The sequence below is a fragment of the Parambassis ranga genome, chromosome 7, assembly GCF_900634625.1.
Source record: "Parambassis ranga chromosome 7, fParRan2.1, whole genome shotgun sequence".
Lineage (NCBI taxonomy): Eukaryota > Metazoa > Chordata > Actinopteri > Ambassidae > Parambassis > Parambassis ranga.
In genome coordinates this window covers 14,502,014-14,522,857 of record NC_041028.1, presented here as the reverse complement: position 1 = coordinate 14,522,857, position 20,844 = coordinate 14,502,014, and the positions used below count along the sequence as shown (strand labels likewise).

The 20,844-nt window shown below is 42.6% G+C and overlaps 3 protein-coding genes across 4 annotated transcripts; 1 reads left to right on the top strand and 2 right to left on the bottom strand.

The window, feature by feature from the left end:
* Nucleotides 1-1,256: 1,256 nt before the first annotated feature.
* Nucleotides 1,257-7,875, bottom strand: LOC114439038 (protein-glutamine gamma-glutamyltransferase 5-like). Its single transcript, XM_028410754.1, has 14 exons — nt 7,824-7,875; nt 7,183-7,377; nt 6,637-6,873; nt 6,441-6,559; nt 6,219-6,347; nt 5,952-6,126; nt 5,640-5,775; nt 5,431-5,534; nt 5,110-5,349; nt 4,932-5,006; nt 4,564-4,794; nt 4,313-4,473; nt 2,945-3,084; nt 1,257-1,780 (listed from the first exon to the last, which is right to left on the bottom strand). Exons 1-14 carry the CDS (start codon nt 7,858-7,860, stop codon nt 1,624-1,626), a joined length of 2,136 nt encoding a protein of 711 aa, XP_028266555.1. The 5' UTR covers nt 7,861-7,875; the 3' UTR covers nt 1,257-1,623.
* Nucleotides 7,876-10,144: 2,269 nt separating this feature from the next.
* Nucleotides 10,145-14,841, bottom strand: e2f1 (E2F transcription factor 1). The gene is made up of 7 exons (XM_028410755.1): nt 13,549-14,841; nt 13,284-13,383; nt 12,624-12,843; nt 12,386-12,538; nt 12,188-12,302; nt 11,823-12,105; nt 10,145-11,702 (listed from the first exon to the last, which is right to left on the bottom strand). Exons 1-7 carry the CDS (start codon nt 13,798-13,800, stop codon nt 11,461-11,463), a joined length of 1,365 nt encoding a protein of 454 aa, XP_028266556.1. The 5' UTR covers nt 13,801-14,841; the 3' UTR covers nt 10,145-11,460.
* Nucleotides 14,842-15,369: 528 nt separating this feature from the next.
* znf341 (zinc finger protein 341) lies at nt 15,370-20,711 on the top strand. 2 transcript variants are annotated; one of them, XM_028409036.1, is made up of 16 exons: nt 15,370-15,445; nt 15,994-16,104; nt 16,238-16,428; nt 16,582-16,731; nt 17,072-17,377; nt 17,451-17,634; nt 17,730-17,820; nt 17,903-17,993; nt 18,078-18,255; nt 18,340-18,566; nt 18,646-18,854; nt 18,941-19,037; nt 19,127-19,259; nt 19,344-19,455; nt 19,565-19,635; nt 19,807-20,711. In XM_028409036.1, the coding sequence occupies exons 1-16, from the start codon at nt 15,415-15,417 to the stop codon at nt 20,394-20,396; spliced, it is 2,772 nt and encodes a 923-aa protein (XP_028264837.1). In that variant the 5' UTR covers nt 15,370-15,414; the 3' UTR covers nt 20,397-20,711. The 2 variants fall into 2 exon arrangements, with proteins under 2 accessions (XP_028264837.1, XP_028264836.1); XM_028409035.1 differs by having other exon boundaries at nt 17,727-17,820.
* Nucleotides 20,712-20,844: the final 133 nt, after the last annotated feature.

Below are 20,844 nucleotides of genomic sequence, written 5' to 3'. Positions count from 1 at the left end.
TAGTTAACACTGTCTGTAGTTGGTCCAGAAGTCGCTGTCCGATGCTCTGTCGATGATCCTCCGATGATCAGCTGTCAGCTCAGGTTTTAGCTTCCACAAGTTTTTTGCCTTGATCTGCTCGTGTCAGAGGTCAGGTGCAAAAAGCGGCGTGTGGAGGGTCAGCAGCCTTATATAGCCTCTGTCCGGTTACCATGACACCCACTCATTCGCATCTTTGGAATTCAAAACTTGTTTTGTTTTAAAACTACATTAAGTAGCCTAGATCATATTTTTACACGTTTTATATTTTAAAATATTGTGATGTTTTATATTTTATTAAATATGGTGTGTGTATGTCTTGAAATCTAAATGTCATAAAAATAGAAAATGATCTTCAGTCACAGTCAAATAAATTAGAATTAAATAAATGTAAATGATATATTATTATATCTTGTCTTGTAAAGGATATAATGTGTAAATATCAATCACAGTCAAAATAAAGGGTCCCATAAGTGACCTGACTCATATAAGCAGAGGGCCCCTGCTGGATTATTCTGCATTATATTATTAGAACATGAATTTAATATGAAGAGTTTATGCTGTTTTTGCAGGCCACAGTAAAACTGATTATTCGGTGAACAAGGTTTATCACAGCTGCTAGAATTTCATCTGAAGTACTTCTCCTGATTTCAGCTCAGTCTGTGCACTCTGAGCTGGCTTCTGTTGGTTTGATCACATCAGCAGCAACAGATTAATTTGTTAGGGTGTTTCAAAGTGGGAGGTGGGCCTCCAAACAGATCACACAGAACAGAATAAAAGTGTCTGATCTGTCTAAAGTGATCCAGAGTTTGAAGGAAATGTTTGTGTATTTGCATTCAGGGATTAAATACAGAGCTAAAATGTGTATCTGCAGTCTGCAATCAGGGCTGTTTGTAAATACTGCTATGAACTGTAACGTTTATGATGTAATAAGAACAATAAATCGTAAATAAAGGATTCCATAGTTTCCCTCAGTTGTTGCAGGACAGCCAGTTTAAGTCAGTAATATCCATCCATCCGTCCATCCGTCCATCCCACCAGTCCATCACAGGTCAACATACAGACAGACGACCACGACGTGAATTGTGGGAAATGTAGGTAGAATGTAGATTCATGTTGGCAAGTGACCCGGTGCCAGAGTTGTAAGTGTGTCTGTAAGAATGCAAGGTCAATAGATTTTTTTTTCTTTCACAACAGATTAGTAAATACAACAAAAAAAGTCAAGCTTCTTGTGTCTTCTGTCTTCAAAAATCAAAAACCTGTACGTATCAAAACATCAATTTTGTCAATTTTTAAACTAGCAATCTTACAAATTGAAGCCATTGAGTCCGAGAGAATAGCTGTGTACTGGTCAGGGCTATCAAGTTGCCTTATGGGATGTGTGATTGCTTGTCTCATCGATATGAATGAGAGAAGGTGGATTATCTTATATTTTAAGATAAGATTCCTTCCTGTTGATTAAAAGGTGACATAAAACTCATCTAAAAAAAGTCACTCCTACACTCTCCTCACATTGCTGTATGTATGGTTTATTTATTTATATACTTTGGATTAGTGAATAAGGATGTGGTATATAATGGATAATGGTTTCTTGTTGATTTAGCATCATGCAGTTGTGACAGAGACTTTGTGGAAGGTCCTGGAAATGACACTGGAGCTGTTGCTGTGTGAGAAAGTGGCCATCAGCAGTTTGGTGCCAGGTGAAGCGGCCATGATGGACACGTCTATCTCTATCTTCTCGCCTGGCTGCAGTGAAACCAGTCTAGGAAACACAGAGCAGAGACGCAGTTTATCAGGTCAGTGATCCAATGAAGATATGTGTGAAGGATTTGCTACGCTGCAGCACAAAAGGATCATTATACACCTCTGTGCCTGCATGCGTGCATCTGGGTGTGTATAAACCAATTATTTTAGAGATCCTAAAACTCAGTAGCAGTTTTTTGTGTGTATTACTTCTTAAATAGATATTTCTGCTGAGTGTCTTATTAGCTCACTCATTCCTTTGCAGAGAGAAACTTTTGCCATATTGACAATGCAAATAATAGAAAAAACACTAATCTAGCAAAAGTCGGCTTTAAAGTTTTCATAGTGTACTTAGCAAAGGCGAAATATGAAGAGAGAAAAGAGAGAATAGGAGCACGGGTTGACAGCAGGATGCAGAAATCCATATTTAAAAATGTAAATCTGTACCGCCATGATGATTAGATTGATGTACATCATCCACTGCTCACTAAAGAAATCTATAATTTTACACAAACATACTAAAGTGTGGATTAACCAGACTTCCTCTTTCTGAAATAACAAACTGCACAGTGGCAGACTTAAGTACATCTTGTGTGAAACAAAGGGAAAACTTCCAGACAATATTAGTATATATTAGTAGAGGCAAAACACACAAAATCACTTGTCTAACTGAGATACTGTAGAGCTACAGACGCACCTGTTAAAACATAACTCTAAATTCCTTCCTATAGCACTAAAGCTTGCTGATGAACTAGTCTCTACTTAAATCTCCAATCAAAGCCACTTATCAAATGTAAGTGAAATGCACAGAGGTTAGATATTTCTGCAGCATTCACTGTGCATTATTTCTCTTTAGTAGGATTTATATACCGTAGGACATAGTTAAAAATATTGTTTTATCTTTTGCACAAGCTGATACCCCACAAATAAGATAAAGTATATCTCTCTGCTCTGCTCCACCTGCAAGGTTATAGACAACATAACCTTCCTGCCGTTTCAAACACATACCTGACAGCATTCCCAGACCACATTCCTCACACTCATAAGCAGCAGATATGTTTTCTTTCCAGCTCAGACACAAAGATGTGTGTGTGACAGCACTGATTTTTAACCACAAGCTTAAATGTGTCTTTCTTTAACCACACATAACAGAAACCGGAGAATGATTTATGTTTGTGCTCACCTGCTCTCCCGTTTGCCCTGTAACAGGCCGGATCCCTGCACCATCAGCACAGCTCCTTTCAGAGGTTTAGTGAAATGGTTGGTGAAGGACACCTTGGCTGTGTGCTCCTTCTTCATCTGGATCCTGTCTCCTCCTTTGATCTGTGCACACATTAACACATTAGCCCACACTGGCTGAACACATTTTATAAACAGATAAAAAATATAAAATGCTCAGAAAATAAAGGGAACACTAAAATAACACATCCTAGATCTCAGTCAATCAAATATTCCAGTTAAGATCTTCATTCATTAGTATTAGTATAGTGGAATGCATTGAGAACAAAAATAAAATGATCAATGTAAAGGAAAATTATTAACCCATGGAGGTCTGGATTTGGAACCATACTCAAAATGAAAGCAGAAAATCACATTACAGGCTGATCCAACTTGAGTGGAAATTCCTCAAGATAAGTCAGAATGAGGCTTAGTAGTGTACAGTGACAGTCTGTGGTGCAACGTGGTGTTGGTGGATGGAACGAGACATGATGTCTCAGATGTGCTGGATTGGATTCAGGTCTGGGGAACAGGCAGGCCAGTCCATAGCATCAATGCCTTCATCATGCAGGAACTGCTGACACACTTCAGCCACATGAGTCCTAGCATTGTCATGCATCAGAAGGAACCCAGGGACCACTGCACCAGCACATGGTCTCACAATGGGTCTGACGCCACAGCTCTCATTGATGTGCCGTCCTGGATGAGCTACCTGAGCAACTTGTGTGGGTTGTAGACACAGCCTCATGCTACCTCTAGGGGTGAGAGCACTGACAAAATGCAAAAGTGATCAAACATCAGGCAGAAAGGATGAGAGCAGAGAACTGGTCTGTGGTCAGCACCTGCAGAACCTCCTTTATAGGGGTTGTCTTGATAACTGCCCCTCATTTCCACCTGTTGTCTGTTCCATTTGCACAACAGCAGCTGAAACTGATTCACAATCAGTGTTGATCCTAACTGGACAGGCTGATTTCACAGAAGTGTAATTGACTTGGAGTCACATTGTGTTATCAAGGTAGACGCTGTTGCTTTTACACTCAGTAGAATGGAAACATATTGTTTCAAGGCAGCATCAGAAATTTGTAGTTCAGTGGTCCCTCTACTATTAATCTTTGTAAATAAATCACAGATAATTCAATTACTCCCAAAACAATATGATGAAAAACAAACCCATTGTGCCACCACAAGGCACATGACTGCCATTTCCTTGGAAGAAATTGTGAACAAGTTATGAGCACTGGTATGGCAAATAGTGTTTCATGCTATGATGATGCCAAACGTGATTGGCTGGTATGTTGGTGTACTGTACACAGAGGATCGGTGCATGCTGTACCTCTATTGTTATCTCTGGGGGGCTTATGCTGAACTCTTGTGCAGCCAGGAACCTTTCAGTGGTCCTCACGTCCTTTATCACCACCGCCACATTCATAATATCATCACCTGCCAGGACGGACTCATACTCAGAATAAGCGATGGCATGGTGGAGCGTCAACACTGCAGAGACGAATGAACAGTGAGAGTGAAACAAAACAAGTCATGTAGAAGGTTGGTGGTGAAATCCTGAGTGTCTTTGTATTCAGTCACCTTCATGAGGCTTCATGTGCACCTCTCTGAGAGTGTTCCAGAAGCTCCCCTGTGGGTCAGAGTTGTAATCTTTCAGCTGAGCGTTCACATGTTCCACCAGGGATCTGGGGCTGCTTGAGTGGTTTGTGACCGTCACACAAAGATGTATGCTGTCACCCAGGGATGGCACCCTGTCGATGTTTAGGGACACCTCCAAACTGGGGGAAATTCTTCCTGGAGATGGCCTGCATGCTGGTTCAGGTAAAGAAAAAACATGTAAATAAAACATCACTGTAACAGAGCATTAATGGGACCACAGTAACTCATTCTGTACACCCAGGTCTTCACATGTTAATGGTTGCATGGGAAACGTGCTTTGTTACAAACACCTTGCGGGCTCGTCCCTCCTATTTGAAATGTTAGTGTCCTTGGTGAAAAAGGCATCTGTGCTGCAGGTTGGTTCCCTGGACAATGAGAAGCAAAGAGGGATAATAATAATAATAATACTATATATTATCTGAATGTTGTTTCTGAGTCATGCAACCTGTTCACATTAGCCTCTCTTACTTCTCCTGCCTTTATAGATCTGCGTCAGATTCTCCGGGCTGTCTGATCCAACTCTCTTGGTGTAGATTAGCCGTCCCACCGACTCTGTGTCCACCGTCCTCCCAACCACCAGCCCATCACGCACGACCAGCTGAATGACGTCAGCGTTCATAGAGGCACAGATGAACGGGACGTCGTATCGGGCGCCGAGGCAGCGACGCTGGATGGCAGCTACCGGGCAGGGGCCGCAGCAGTATGTCCCTAATCAGAAGCACAAAACAAATCAGTCCTCTCAAGAAAGACTGTCCTGTGTCACACAGTTCAGTTTAGATCCTCTCCCACCTCCGCTCTTCTCCTGGGGTGTTGGGTCCACGATCTGCCAGCCGTCAAACCCTACACCGAGGTCTGGCCTCCGCATCCAGCACTCCACCCACACATGGAAGTTCCTGCAGCAGGTGGAGCACAGATGTACACAAATACATCTATAAAACCCATTAACAATAAAGGGTTCAAATACAGATTGTTATTTTTAAAGAATTTTGAGCACCAACCAAATGCTGTCTTTTGACAGACTCAGCTTCTCCCCTCTGCTTGTGTAAAACTCTTCAATCGTCATGTTGGCATTAGTGTCATGGGCTGCATTAAAAACTGTCACCACTCTGGAGGGAATCCCCAGAACTCTCATCACTGGGGGGAAAATAAATATAAAAAATAAAAATCAGGCTTTAAACATCACATGAGACAATACATACAAAATTGTGTCTCACATTATGAGACACTCTTGCTATTGTGGGTAATTATACATATACTTTCATTTACACTTATGAATATAATGTGAATATACTTTAGCATCCCAATTGTACCTGTGCAGAGGACGGAGGCAAAGACCCAGCACTGCCCGAAGCGCACAGGGCTGCAGTTGGAGGCCCAGCGAAGGAGAATATCAGCGCTGCTGCTCCAGTCGGTGGGCTTAACCCCTGCTTTGTAGCTGCCCTCCCACTTCCCCTCCAAAATACCCAGGTCATCATTACAGTTCACCTTAAAAAGGAAGAGGCACATTATTGATCTTCTTTTGTTTCATCCAAATAACCTGATAATAACAGGAACTAACAGGGGAAGCTGTCTCTCACCATAGCACAGACCACCCTGCTGAGGTAGGCGGGCTGTGCTCGCAGAATGTAGTCCTTCTGTTTGTCCGTGAGGTGCTGTGTGCTGACCTGCAGGAGCTTGAGACATGCTTCCAGGACTCCAGGCTCATACTGCACACATGAACACACACGCACACACACACACACATATAAACTGAATACTGAATGCTACATTCTTACACGACCAATTCACTAGTCACATACCTGGCCAAACGACCAGGGCCGCTTACTGACATTCAAATAACTGCCCATATAAATCACCCCATGATCACTCTTGATGTACTCTTGTAGGTGAACATCCAGAGGCATGTACACCGGGTCATCTGAAAAACAGCAGTGAGGAATTAAAGCAGTGCCCAGTAGTACAATACCAGAAACCTGTGGCGTTGCATGGACGCACCCTTCAGCCAGGGGTTGCAGAGCAGCACAAATGCCCCCAGTGCGTATCTTGATCTGTGCGGTGCGGTCTCTATGTGGAGCTGGAGCTGATACATAGCCACTGGTGACAGGACAGGGGAGCAGATGTGGATGGTGACTGCCTGAGGGTACATGTCACCGGGGTAGATTGTGGCGGACCAGTCATGAGGGTCATGGCGCACCTCAAAGAACTGGACTGGGATCCTCTTTAAGTAACTGTCTGTACAGAAGCAAAAGAACACACATGAGATTTTCACACTGAGACACTTTCTCTGACACCTGCTGTAGCTATATCAGGGTTTACAGTCATGCATAACTAGTCCTGAACCCTGACTGACAGGTAGGCGACGTCTCAGATCGCAATCTTTAAAGGAGCTTACTATAGACATTGTTATAAAAAGAACAGACAATCGGATTAACTTCAACTATTGAATACATAAGACAGAAACACCCCAGAGTATCTGATGAGTGTGTGCAAAAACTGTTTCATCGTGCGTCATTTTAAATGTGAGGAGTCTGTCTGTGGTACCTAAACAAACAACCAGCACCATCCTCTCGATGAGAGGACTCCACAAACGGCTGTGGAACATCAGCGTGAGTTTGAATGGCTTCCCTCGCCGCACTACCAGGTGCTTTTCGCTCAGCCCCTGGGTCTCATGGGAAATATGGTTTTCACTAGCCTGAAAGTCAACTAATTTCAGTCGACAGTGGCCATTGTCAGCGCCTGAAGAAAGAAAACACAATGCTATAAAGCTTTATAAACAGAAGTCCCCCTTTCCTCCTTGTCTTGTCACAGGACAAAGTAAAAAGACAAAAAGACGATATTTAGTTTTCTGAGTTTCACAGTACGCGCTAAAAACAGCCTCTGTCACATTCCTTGGTTAGACCAGCCTCCCATTCTGACACCTTTACAACCATTCAGCACATTTCATGCACTCAGACTGCAGCAAACATCCCTAGTAAAGTGTAAAGTCTCTTTTAAAGTCTTGATCTGTGTTAATGTAATACACCCGGCTCTGCTAAACACAGGTAATGCTTAGTTTTTACCAGATGACATCACAAAATATTACACCCATCATGCTACAAAACACAATTCTGTTTAATTTTAGAGGAACATAAAAGCAGACATGTATCTTCCTGTGCAGAAAAAAAAAGTTAAGCAGGACTCACCACCGATGTGTAGTGTCGCCTGCTGCATGTAGTCCATGGTCTGACGGCTGGAGCTGCAAGTGACAGAAAGAATGACAAGCATGCTCCACCTTCACATTTACAAACAACTCACTCTCTCTCTGTGTTGTAGTGAACACCCACCACTGTGTGTGTCTTTGTTTAAATCTGATCTATAGCTGCAAAAAATGTACAAGTAATACTTTATAACAATCATTAACCAGAGGAAGAGGGGTCCTGCATGGGGTCGAGGGTGGAATCCAGACAGACAGGGAGTGCTGTGATGCTCGGCCTAACACATATTTCTTCACTTGTAGAACCAGTGTACATATTTTAAGACATGAACTGTACCTCTCATTAAAGCCAAAATAAACACAATGACAGTCAGGATGATCTCACTGGATAAAACAGAATTCAATGCATCACCAAAAAAATATAATGATCAATAATAATGAGCAGTTGTTACTGGACATTAATGGAAAGAAGACCATCATGTTTCTCTGTGCTGCTATGGCTCATTTATAATCGCAGACATCAGATGAAAATTGATTAAAGAAATTGTGAAGGAATCCATAACTTCATGATGAACAATACTTACCGGTATGTATGAGCACACATACACACCTTTCTTAGGTTTGAGACATGCATTTTCAGCCATAGTCCATCCCATAAATTCTGTGCTTAGACATTACATTACTGCCTGAATATAAGATGGCGTCTAAACTAATTACTTCCATAAACTTACATACAGTACCCACTCCTTTTTTAAAATAATTGTGAAAATGGCTTTATAATCTGATATCGTCATCAGTCATGTGGAATGGGGTGTGTGAAAGTGACAGTAGTATTTCACACCCCTCCTGAGATCGGCGATTCAAGTTACTGATCAAGCGTCACAACACATGTTTGTAAATGAAGGCCGCCCTCTAGCTGCACAAGTGACATTTCATTAACTCACAGCTTGGAAAAAAAAGTTCATTCTTTTTTTTTTTTTCAAACTTAATGTCTCATAGTAAGGTTGAGCTTTTTATGATTGTGATAATCACTGTAATATACAATATAATAAATGATTTTGTAAGGCTTCCGCACATGATTGGAACACAACCTTCCATCTGATCGTGTGCAGAGTGTCTATATGACATGTACAGAACACCCCCTCCTCTAATGCAAAAAGAAAAACACAAGCTAAAAAGTAAAAGAAGCTGACAAATAAAAAAAATAAAAACACTTTTAAAAATACAGATGTTAAATGGACTTGCTCTTATTCACTCTGCATGAAGACAAGATGTCCAATCAAAATAGTTAACGTTTATTTTTGTCAAAGAAACTTTGATACAAAAGGGGCATAATGGGGTCTCATTAGTAATTCACAAGTACAAACCTGTATATTTTTTTAGAAACCAGTATGAAAAATAAAGTTTGGAGAGCAAAGGAGGATAAACTGTAATTGATTGTTAAGTTGCTTGATAAGACATGTTCCCCTAAAAGCACTTTGAACAGCGATTCATTCATATAGAAATATTAGAATTGTCAGCAGTTTATAATCTTAAATGAAAAATAATAGTGTTTATTATAAGGCCTGGATCAACTGTCATGATGAAGACATCATTTGAGAAAATACCACTTATTCTAAGCTTAAACTGAAGGTGCAAACTTACTCAACAGTGTAAAACCATGCAAAAGAAACCTGCTCTGAATATTCACAAACCCAAGAAGGCACTGCATTTGTCCTGCACAGAACTGAGACATGACTCCAAAAAACATCAACATGATAAGGTGAGTGCAGGGACGGCTCGCTCGACGGGAGCAAAAGGCAGAGACGGCGCCGTCTGACATGTTTTTGTGAAGCCTTCAGATGCTGTCGGCGTTATTTTGGAATTAATGGTTTCACACAGTAACATAGGTCAAAGACACAGGGGCAACAAAACAACACATGTCCAACCTTAGATTAGCAAATGTTGCCCGCAACATGAAGCCATCTTTAAACTGATCTGACAGGTTTGTCAGGCAAGATCTTTTTTTTCTTTTTTTGCATCATAAGCTAATGCAGAGGTTGCACATGGACAATAACATGTAAAGACAGGAAATAAATTGCCTATATGGAAGTAAAAAACTAAGTAAATGTGCTACAAATAAGAAGCTAATTTACAGACAAAATACTTCTTTTCACCTCTACTGGGCACATTTATCCATTGATTTACAAAATAAAAGTCCCTTCTGACAATTTTTTTGTACCTTTTTTTTCTATTAAAACCCACTTGTTTTAAATAAATATAAAATCAAACACAAAGTTTCACACTCACTCACACACACACACACACATAATCAAATCAATATTTCCGGAATGCAACAACAACATGTTAGCTTACATAACTTAGAACAAAAACACAAATTAAAATGTTTTTCAGCCCATATTATGAGTACATAATGTCACAGAAGACTATAAGAATTAATCTTCTTTTGAACCCGAACTTTTCTTTTTTTTTTTTTTTTTTTACAAAAAAATTTGAATGACATGAAGCCTGACTGCTGCAGAAAAAAACAAGACAAGAATTAATTATTTGGGTCGGGGGGCTTTAAAAAAAAAAAAAAAGAAAGAAAGATGAGCCAGGCTTCACCTGATTGGCCGATGATTTAAGGCGAGAATGAACATTAACTTTCTGATTTGAAGTGCAAACTAAACAACAATGGAATCTGTCTGAGATTAATTCCTTTCGCTTTCACTTAACGTCCACTTCCTGAAGTCATCACCGCTCCACTTATAGATAATAAGCTGAATCCATACACAAAAAAGTTAAAGAAAAAACACACACCAAATATGAACCTACAACAAACCCATTGAAAACACTCTCAAACCTATTTGCATCAAAACATGGGTTTAAGACGTTGCTCTTCTCCAAACACCTGAGACTAATGGCCTATCTAACCAATAGAGAACACGGTCAGCATTAGTTTATACCTGCTAACAAATCTGTAGCAGCTGCTTGGTTTCCTTGACACCGACAATACAAACCCCCTGACCTCTCAGAGTTGAAATGTTTTTTCATCAGCCTGTGGAGTTTCTGGATGTCATTTAGTCTCAAATACTGAAATGTCATGGTAAGCCCTTATTTTACCATGTATTTAATTACATTACATACAAGATCCAGTTTTTCAGGATGCCTCAAACAGGCAGGAGGTTATAATGTGATCTCTATAGTTTGAGAAAAAAATCTTCTCCACAAGCCTGAACCATCCGAGGAAGCTAATCAGTGTTAAGGAAACCAGTCTTAAGAGTCCGAATCCCACGTACGCACACACGAAAAACACCTGCACTATCCACTTGGATAAAACATTATCGACAACAACAGAAACCTCACTTGATAAAAAATATCAAAATAACATTCATATAAATAATTTAAATAGCTATTCTAAAGCTAAAGTCTTGGTCTAAAACTTTTTAAATGGCCAAAGAGAAGTGCTAATGATGTGCTGTACAATTTGGGGGAAATATTGGGGTGGGGGGTGGGCAATTATCACACAAAACATTTTCCCATGTTGAAGCATTAAGTGTGTGCCCACAAACTGATGTTGATTTCAAGCCCTCCTTTAGAGAGAGAGCGAGAGAATTAACGCCCTGACCTGCTCCTCTTCTTTCCATCTAACTGTCCCCCAAAACCTGTGACAGGTCACCAAAGTCGCAATCGAACAGTTCGCTGATGCCTTCGTGGTCCTCAAGGCCGAAGCGGTAGTCGTGACTGTGAGGAGGGGACAGGTTGATGAAACTGTCCAATGGGAGAGGGAGGCCCTCTCCGTTCAGGAAGTCCGAGGAGGAGAGAGGGGAGAGGTCGAAGTCGGGAAGGTCTCCGAGGCTGGAGAACGGGTCGCCTCCCAGGAGAGATTCTGTCACAGAGAGTGAAGTGTGGAACATACAGTGTGACTCGGTGGAATTACACAGGTGTGAGGCACACAGGTGCCTAAAACTCAGCATGAAAGCTGCTGTTATTGTGTGCAGGCACTCACCTGTGTCACCGCCTAACACCAGGGACGAGGGGTCCTGCTGGGAGGCTGCGGTCACCGTTGATGATGTGGACGCCGGCGACGAAAAGCCCACCTCTGGGGCTGCAGTGCAGGTTCTGGCTTGTGAATGGTCTGCTGGCGTGGCGGAAGGCGGGACCATGGAGGAGTCAGCGCTGGGTTTAGAGGGGCTACTTCCTGTCACGGGGCTGCAGACGCCGGAGCTGTCTTCTGGGCAGAGAAAGACGTCGATGGGACCTCTTGTGCTCTTCAGCGACACCTGGTAACCCTGAAAGACACAGACACGGTTGTGTTTTAGTTGGAAACCCCACAGCCTGAAAGTGTTTCATAAAGCTGGTAAAAAATTTTACCTCGCTGGGTTCTGAAACTTGCATCTGCGTCTCAGGTGGAGCTCTGATCACCATGACCAGCTGGTCTGGAGAATCGAATGACTGTCTCAAGTCCTGACAGCGCACATATCCCAGCGTGATAAACTCAGTGGTTAAAGACGACAAGTGTAACATTTATGGAGGACTGCTGCGAGCAGACATCCACTGTCAAAAGGATATTTCTTGTTTTGTGGGTCCTCTGTGAGCAGTCGTAGCTGCAGGTTGCATTTGGAAATGAGCTCATCCAGCTTCTCCTCAGCCTCTGTGAGGTCACACACCTCGCTCTGCAGCTCCTTATGGCGGGAAACCTGCGCTGCATCAATGCGGTTACCGCTGCAAAGGAAGGCGACCCAGAAAAAAAACAGTTTAATGTTTGAAATTTACCAACTTGTCCTTAAAAACCTTTTACTGCACTCACAGCCACTGGATGTTGTTCTTGGACTTCTTGGAGATGAGCTGGATTCCCTCCAGCACATTGGTTATGTCGTAAATGCGCCTCTTTTGGACATCCAGGACCTGTGAGGCCCAGTTCAGATCTACCACACCATCAGCTGACTGAGACAGAAGGTCCAGGAAGCGCTTAGTGGTGAGGTTCAAGGATGTGTCATAGCGTGACTTCTCTGTAGAGGTGCGAGGAACTAAACGGAGAGGAAACATGCAGGTTTAAAAACTCAGCGTTTAAAAGCACAAACAGCATCACTGGCATGAATGGAGGCATTATTGATTGCCACAGAAGAAGCTAAAATCCAACCACCACACAAGATGTTAGACAAAGAAGGAAAAATATTAGTATTTGTTTTTTTTTTCCTGTGAAGGACACGCTGATCAGTCACAAAAAAGAAAAAAAACAAATTAACTAATCAGTGGCACAGCTATTGTCTTCTTTCAAGCTTTGTCATGTGAACAATAGTTTATTTCTCCACCTGTTAGAGACAAAGATGGCAGATTGTCATCTGTGCTGATGGAAAAAAAAAACAGCTGTTACCGCTGTTTACAACAATGAAGGCCGGACCAAAGGTCAAAGTGCACACTGCCTGAATGGATGGAGGAATGAATGAATGAACGGTGTTGTGTGTACCTCTGGGAGGGGCAGGTGTGGAGGGTGGTGCTTGGCCTGTGGACGGTCGGGCGGTGCTGACATACTGGTGGTCACTATCTAGGTCCAACTTCCTTTTCACCTAAAGAAAAAAAACGTTTGGAGAAACAAATAAAACCATTATAAAATAAATATGTGTGACCTATGCCAACCTGTGCTGAATAAAAAGTAAAACTAAAAGCAACAGGTGACTTTGTTAAAGATTAACTCATCAGTTATTCCTGATTTGCTTCCTTCATGTCCTCACCGGAGGTCGTCCCAGAGCCGGTCGCCTCTTGTCCTGGATCCCGACATCTGCTCGGCCCTGTGGTGTCGCAAACAGCAAGATTTCCCCTGTGCTGGTCGGGGCAGCAGCCGGGTGAAGTCCCTCATTGCTGGGGCTTGTGATGATCACTATCTGGTGGTCCTCACCTAAGTCAATACTCCCAGAGTTCAGCAAAGTCTCAAAGTCTGCCAACAGATCCTCCGATGTCTGGCCTGTTATCAGAGTCTCTGACATTGCAGTGAGTCTCAGAGTCCTCCTCACTGGACCAAACTAAGATGTTGTAGTTTGACAGTGTCAGCAGCTGCTCACATCTGCTGCACTATGTGAACAATAGTGAAATCTCCTGAGGGAGCTTACAGGCAGTTGGAACATTTCTTAAAATGTTTCTCTTATATGTTGTTGTTCATAAACAAACGAACTTTATGACAAGTGATTACAATGACAGACGATGTGCTAACTTAATCTTGGACAGAGGATGAAACAGCAAGACAGGATGTTCTGCCAAACAGGAAACTTGGCAAATGAAATAATGTTGCTAAATGCATTCTAGCTCTAGGTCGTCGATGTGTGCAATAGTTAAAGAATGAGTCGTGATTAGCCCGTGAGAGACAGAAACGCTGCGAGCTAGCAAAGGAGCAAGCTAATCTTTTGTTTTCATCTCTGCTGTCAGTACAGTATAGCAGAGGCCTGGCCACACTGCCCTCCACACAACTAGCTAACAAGCTAGCATGAAACACAACAACAAAGACTCGAACAAGTTCACAAACAAAGCCAACTAGCCGTGAAACTAGCAAACCGCGGCTATAAAACAAGATAATGTATCTTTACACCCAACGCGGAGCTTAGTTAAGAATCTATAAAAACTTTGTAACAGCAAACAGAAGTAAGCTATCAAAATAAAATATCCATAACACAAAAGGTATCGTCATGACCCAAAAGCATATTTGAAGTCAATTTATCAAAGCGACCATCAATCCAGAGGAGAATACTGAGATATACCAAAACAGGAAAATATAGGGCAGGTTAGCATGTTAGCTAAGTTATTAGCCGCAGTTCTTCAACCCCCTCGTTTTGTTGGGGCACGCAGGAAGCAGTCCGACAAAACTGGAAATATGAGGATATAAGCAGACAAATACTCGCGCATACTTTACAACAGTTACCGCCGCTCCTTTAGGCGCCCACCCTGACCAAGGTCTATGTATAAAAGCGCCGTCCCGGACCCGTTATCGCCCGATATTGTTGTTATTGTCCCAGCTGATCTACATCTAAACAAGCCTCGGAAGCTTTTCGCGCGAAATCTTTTTTGCCGCGAAACAGGCACGTGTGTCGATCTGAGGGTTTCTATTCGTCAAACAGCAACGCTTTCCGCAGGTTGGGACTGGCGGCCTCTGATTGGTGCATACGGCTCTAGCTCATGTCGCCGAGTAAAGATTCATCGAGCAAAGGTGCATTCATGTCCCATGGAAAACAACAAAGATACAGGCAATGCTTTGGTTATTTTTAAAAATTGACTAATCCTTTTGATACGTGTAAGTTAATACCTAGTTAAAGTATTGCGTTTCATTTATCTGTACTCAAAACAGATTTTTGTGTTTACTGTTTGTGTGGAGCTGGGTCAAAACCTTATTGACCATGACTTGTGCTCTGAGACTAATAAAAAACATTAAATTTACAAAAAAAATGTTCATTTATCGGCAGACCAGGCATTGTAAAAAAATGTTGGAAAATGAAACCCGGAAAAGTTGTTTGTAAATTATATTTTCAATGTTGTCGTCACTTTCCCGTGAGACATAGGAAGTGGCAGCCAGTGCTAATCGAGTGTCTATCGCACTGAACGAGAGCTACAAGATGGCGCAGGCAATATTTGAAGTGCTTGAAGGTAAGAATAATTTGTAATAACAAGACATATACAGTTTGTAAAATAAAATATAATACAGCGCAAGAATATTTGAATAAAAAGACAGTCTTCGCAAATATATATGAATGCGACTACGTGTGTTACAACAACTCAAAACATGCTATACAAATGAGTCTGTGTCTGTATGAATGTAAACAAATACACTGATTCATTACTATTCGCAGATTATGGATATTTTTCTTCCCACTGTCGGTCGGTTAAAGTACATGCTATTTAATTGGTATATTTCATTTTGGCTGGAGGCTGTTTTGTTGACTCCACACTGTAATAATACACTATTGCGTGTTTGTTGTGAATTCATCATGCTGCTATAGGCTTTGTGTTATTCAGTCTAACGAGCTCATTGTTATTGATTGATGTGCGCATTAAGGAAATGTATTAAGGAAATATGATGAATAGATATGCAGGAGACACTATTGTTCTGTGGTGGCATGTTTTTTAACAAAATATAATGTCTAGAATAAAGTAAATATTTACAGCATGTGAGTTAATGCACCAGTTCTCCTCAGGTATGGACAACCAGACTGTGCTGGCGGTCCAGTCTCTGCTGGACGGCCAAGGTGGGGTTCCAGATCCAAACAATCAAAATGTCTCTGGGACATCTACTATTCAGTCTATGGGTAAGAAAAGTTTTAGTAGCACAACCGCAGTATTAAATAGCTAATGAGCAGCATTTACTTTTCACCCTTGTGTTTCTCATCTTTTTTGTGTTGTGCTGTGTTTGCCTCAAAAATCCCTGTCTGCTGCTGTCAGATGATGAAGACGTGTTCCTGTGTGGGAAGTGTAAGAAACAGTTCAATTCTCTGCCAGCCTTCATGACTCACAAGAGAGAACAGTGCCAGTCCAGCGCCCCCTCCCTGTCCACAGTGTCCCTGGCCTCGAGCAATGCCTACACACCCGTCCACTCCATCAGCTCCGTGCCGCAGACTCCTGCTAACAGACAGGTGAGGGCAAAAAGGGACAATTCTATATTTTGTTGCCATCTCTGTAAATGTACAGGACAAAAAAACAGACATTGATATCGGATGAGTTTATGATTCTAGATAGCAAGAAGAACATGAAGCTGCTGCTGCTAATGTTTTTGCCTTTTACATCAGGTGTCAACCTACATCACAGTCCCTCCCTCCCCTTTGACACACACTCTGGTCCAAGGCAACGTGCTGGTCAGCGACGATGTTCTTATGTCGGCTATCTCAGCCTTCACCTCCATCGATCAGCCTATGGCCACCATGCAGACACCTGTGCAGGTACATTATGTGTGACACTTTTGTATGTTCTGAGCCTTCAACCCACTGAAACTTGAGCAGTTTCTGTGAGTGCTTTCCTCAGTGTGAGCTCATTTTTCACTAGAATTGAAAGTCTGATCTCTCTGGGGAAACATAATATTTATGCATAGAATTAGATAGAACTTTATGTAACATGTATTAGTGCAGTTATGAAATCAGCCACAGTGCTACACATTTCTTGTTTTTCAGCAAGGTAGCATTTATTGCTCAAGTATGTTTTATTTTTTTCTCTTTCCTCGATCTTGATGGGCTCAAAGCTTTAATCCCTGCTGCTCTATTGTCATATCTGTCTTTACTGCAGAGTAACTTGAGCATGCATACAGCTGGTGTATCCTACCTTCAGCACCATCACCACCACCATCATCACCAACAGCAGCAGCAGCAGCAGCAACAGCCCCCCCACCCACTGCCCTCTAGCCAGGCACCAAACCACCCATTGCCAGCTGCGCAGCCTTCCCAGCAGCCGCTATCCTCACAGGTCCCAGCGAGCCACAGCAACTCAGTGGTCCAAGTGTACAGCACGCTGCCCCACATGTCTGGTGGTGGTGTTGGGGGCGGCAGCGGTGAGATCCACACCCTCGGTCTGCAGCCTTTCCATTCTGTACAAGTAAGTAACGATCACTAGCTCAGTTTTAAAAGTGTCATGCACAAGTTAATCTCTGTTTGTGTCTCTCCATCAGGTGCCCAGTCAGTGTGTGGAGAGCCAGTCATTCACCACTCCTCCTGTCTACAGCCCTGGCAAGCAGGGCACCAAAACAAAGACCTGCAGCATCACCAACAATATGACAGAGCTGGACGATTTTGAGAAGGTCATCATTCCCAAACGACCGAGGAGCAACAAGAAAAACTCAGACGGGGCCACAGGTGGGTGAGAGACTTTAGAATGAATATGAAGAACTATAAATATATAGATTGACTAGAGGATAAATGATCACCCTCTGTATTTTCATCCTCAGCAGAGCAACTGAAAGGAAAGAGTCCGAAGCTCAAGTGTAATTTCTGTGATAAAATATTCTCAAAAAACTTTGACCTTCAGCAGCACATTAGAAGGTGAGTTACTCACCAGCATGTAGAATGTGCCCATTGCACAAAAGACAGAAGACAAACACTCACAAAAGTTTTCTTCCTGCAGCCACACAGGGGAGAAACCGTTTCAGTGTATAGTCTGTGGCCGGGCCTTCGCCCAGAAGTCCAACGTGAAGAAACACATGCAGACACACAAGGTGATCATACTTTTGACCTCGGATTATTGAGTGTAATTTCTTCAACTACATATCGTTTTTATTCTTTGATTATTTATATTAAAGGTGTGGCCTATGAGTGTGGCCAGCACAGTGTCGAGACTACCAATCACAGTCAAGGTGGTTCCAGTGTCATCCAATGAGGACGAAGGGGGTGGGGAGCAGCAGCAGCAGCAACATGAAAGGGAGGACAAGCAGCAGAGCAGTCAACAAACACAAGCAGAAGAAGAATCGCCACAAACAGGTATGTGACATCACACAGCGACAATTTGTAAGGAAGCATTGGGAGCTATAGGTGTCTTACAGTAAACTCTATACATGTCTGCAGAGGCAGCAGGGGAGTTGGCTAAGAATGTGGCTGAGGTTCAGGCTGAATCAGAGGCCAGCCAGGGGGAGGACATGCAGAACGGACACCCTCCTCAGGTCCAGAACCAACCTGCTCCCACCAAGCAGATTGTTGTGATCGACAGCTCCTACCAATGCCAGTTCTGTGCCAGCAAGTTCAAAACCTACTTTCAGCTCAAATCCCACATGACCCAGCACAAAGGAGAGCAGGTGAATTCAGTCATCATGCTAACAGTGGCATCAAAAAGAAAAAGACAGAGAATGTGATGATGCATCTTCTTCCCTCCAGGTTTATAAGTGTGTGTTAAAGTCCTGCTCCCAGACCTTCCAGAAGTTGGATCAGTTTTTGGAACACATCCGAACGCACCAGGAGCAGCTGACATACCGGTGCCACCTCTGCAGCAAGGTGTTCCCCTCGCTCTTTGAGCTGGGAGTGCACCAGTACTCCCACTGCTTCTGCCCACAGCAGAACACACGCAAGGAAACCACCGTCTACAGGTCAGCTCAGCGGCTGTCCTGCAAAAAAATTATTTATCCTTTTTAAAGCCTAACTTTAAATTTATTTGCCATCTCTTTCACTTTAGATGCGTAAAATGCCAAAACAGATATTCTACACAGGAGGCACTGGAACAACATTTATTGACGGCCTCACACAGTTTTCCCTGCCCACACTGTCAAAAGGTGCACCTCATACCCTTTCCTTATGCAAAAAAGCCAGCATGTTAGAGCTACAGCGTCCTCATACTTGATGTCTTTGGGCTTTGGTTCAGGTTTTCCCGTGCGAACGATACTTCAGGCGTCACCTCCCCACTCATGGCGTTGGAGGGAGGTTCAAGTGTCAGATCTGCAAGAAGGCTTTTAAGACAGAGCACTACCTCAAACTGCACACACGTATTCACTCAGGTCAGAGGTCCCTTTAAAAAAGCTGCCACTGCACAATTGTAAATCTAATCGTAGTAAAGGTTTTACTCAAACCGTGTTTTCCAGGAGAAAAGCCGTACAAGTGTTCCCTCTGTGAGGCGACGTTCAACAGGAAGGACAAAGTGAAGCGGCACATGCTCATCCACGAGCCCTTTAAGAAATACAAGTGTCCCTTTAGGTGAGGCTCTGTCCTCTATCTTTGTTCTGTCATTGAAGCCATTGTTTTTTTTATTTTGATCCTCTCTTAAAGTTTTTTATTTTGACTAACTTTACTATGTTTTCATCAGGACACATGTAGGCTGTACCAAAGAATTCAACAGGCCAGACAAACTCAAGGCTCACATTCTGTCACATTCTGGTGAGTGAACAGCACCAGTGTTGAAGGGGGTTTGATTCTTCATGACCAAAATGACAAATATTGTTCGGTGTCTTTCAAAAAGTTGTAGCAATAGAAATGTCCTTTGTCAGCAGAATATCTAAAAACTGAACAGATAAACATATGACCATAAGTGACTCCTCTCTCTTCAAGGTATCAAACCCTACAAATGTCTGTTCTGTCAGAAGGCATTCAGCCGCAGGGCTCACATGCTGGAGCATCAGCAGTCCCACACAGACAACTACCGCTTCAGATGCTCCACCTGCAACAAGGGATTTACCAGACAGAGCTATTACAGAGATCACAAATGTCCTGCAGCAGGAAATGGGACCGGACCTGAAGAAGGGACAGGAGAGGCGGAGGGGGATGAAGCCGCAGGACTGCCAGCAGCTGAGGAGAAAGACGGAGAAGACGACAGGAGGAGAAGCAGGTTCATGAGAAAAGCCAAAATGCCACGGACTGAAGGGGATGATGGAGAGGAGGAGGACGACAGCTCAGGAGGCAGCCAAGAGCAAATGGAAACACATGGAGAGGAGGAGGAGGAAGAGGAGGAGGAGGAGGAGGAGGAGGAAGAAGAGGAAGAGGAGAGGACAGATGAGGGTTGTCAGGCTGCAATGTCTATCACCTCCATGGAAGAGCAGACGGAAGGAGAAGAGGAGCACGACGGAGTGGATCATGGCAACCATGCACTGGAGCAGCTTCAGAGCAATGACCACAACTGTCTACAGCAGCCATGTTTGTAGTCTTCGAAAGAACCTTTCCTGGGTATGGCCCAGCTAATGTTCTCAGTTAATAACATCAATCAGTCTGAGAGTTGATTTAATTATTTGTTTTAAATTAAAACGTTATTTAAATTATTCACACTGTTTACATTTGTTTAATTGTATATTAAAATAATTTGGAGAACATGTTAGCAGATAGTTTAACATATGGATTCTCACTGTTTTTATGTTTGTGTGCAGTGGTACGTTGAAAGTGTCAAAGTAAGTACTAAATTATAAGTTTATCCATTTCTCACATGTATGTATGTGTCTGTCTATATAAACGTACTTCCTCTATTATTGGTAACTGAGTATGTTCTGTGGATTCAGATCACTTCCATTTCTTTTGTTTACATCTACAACCCTTCAGTATTAATTTTAAAAAGGCAAAATTGGAACAATTTTCAGCAATTGTTTTCACTGTATTCAT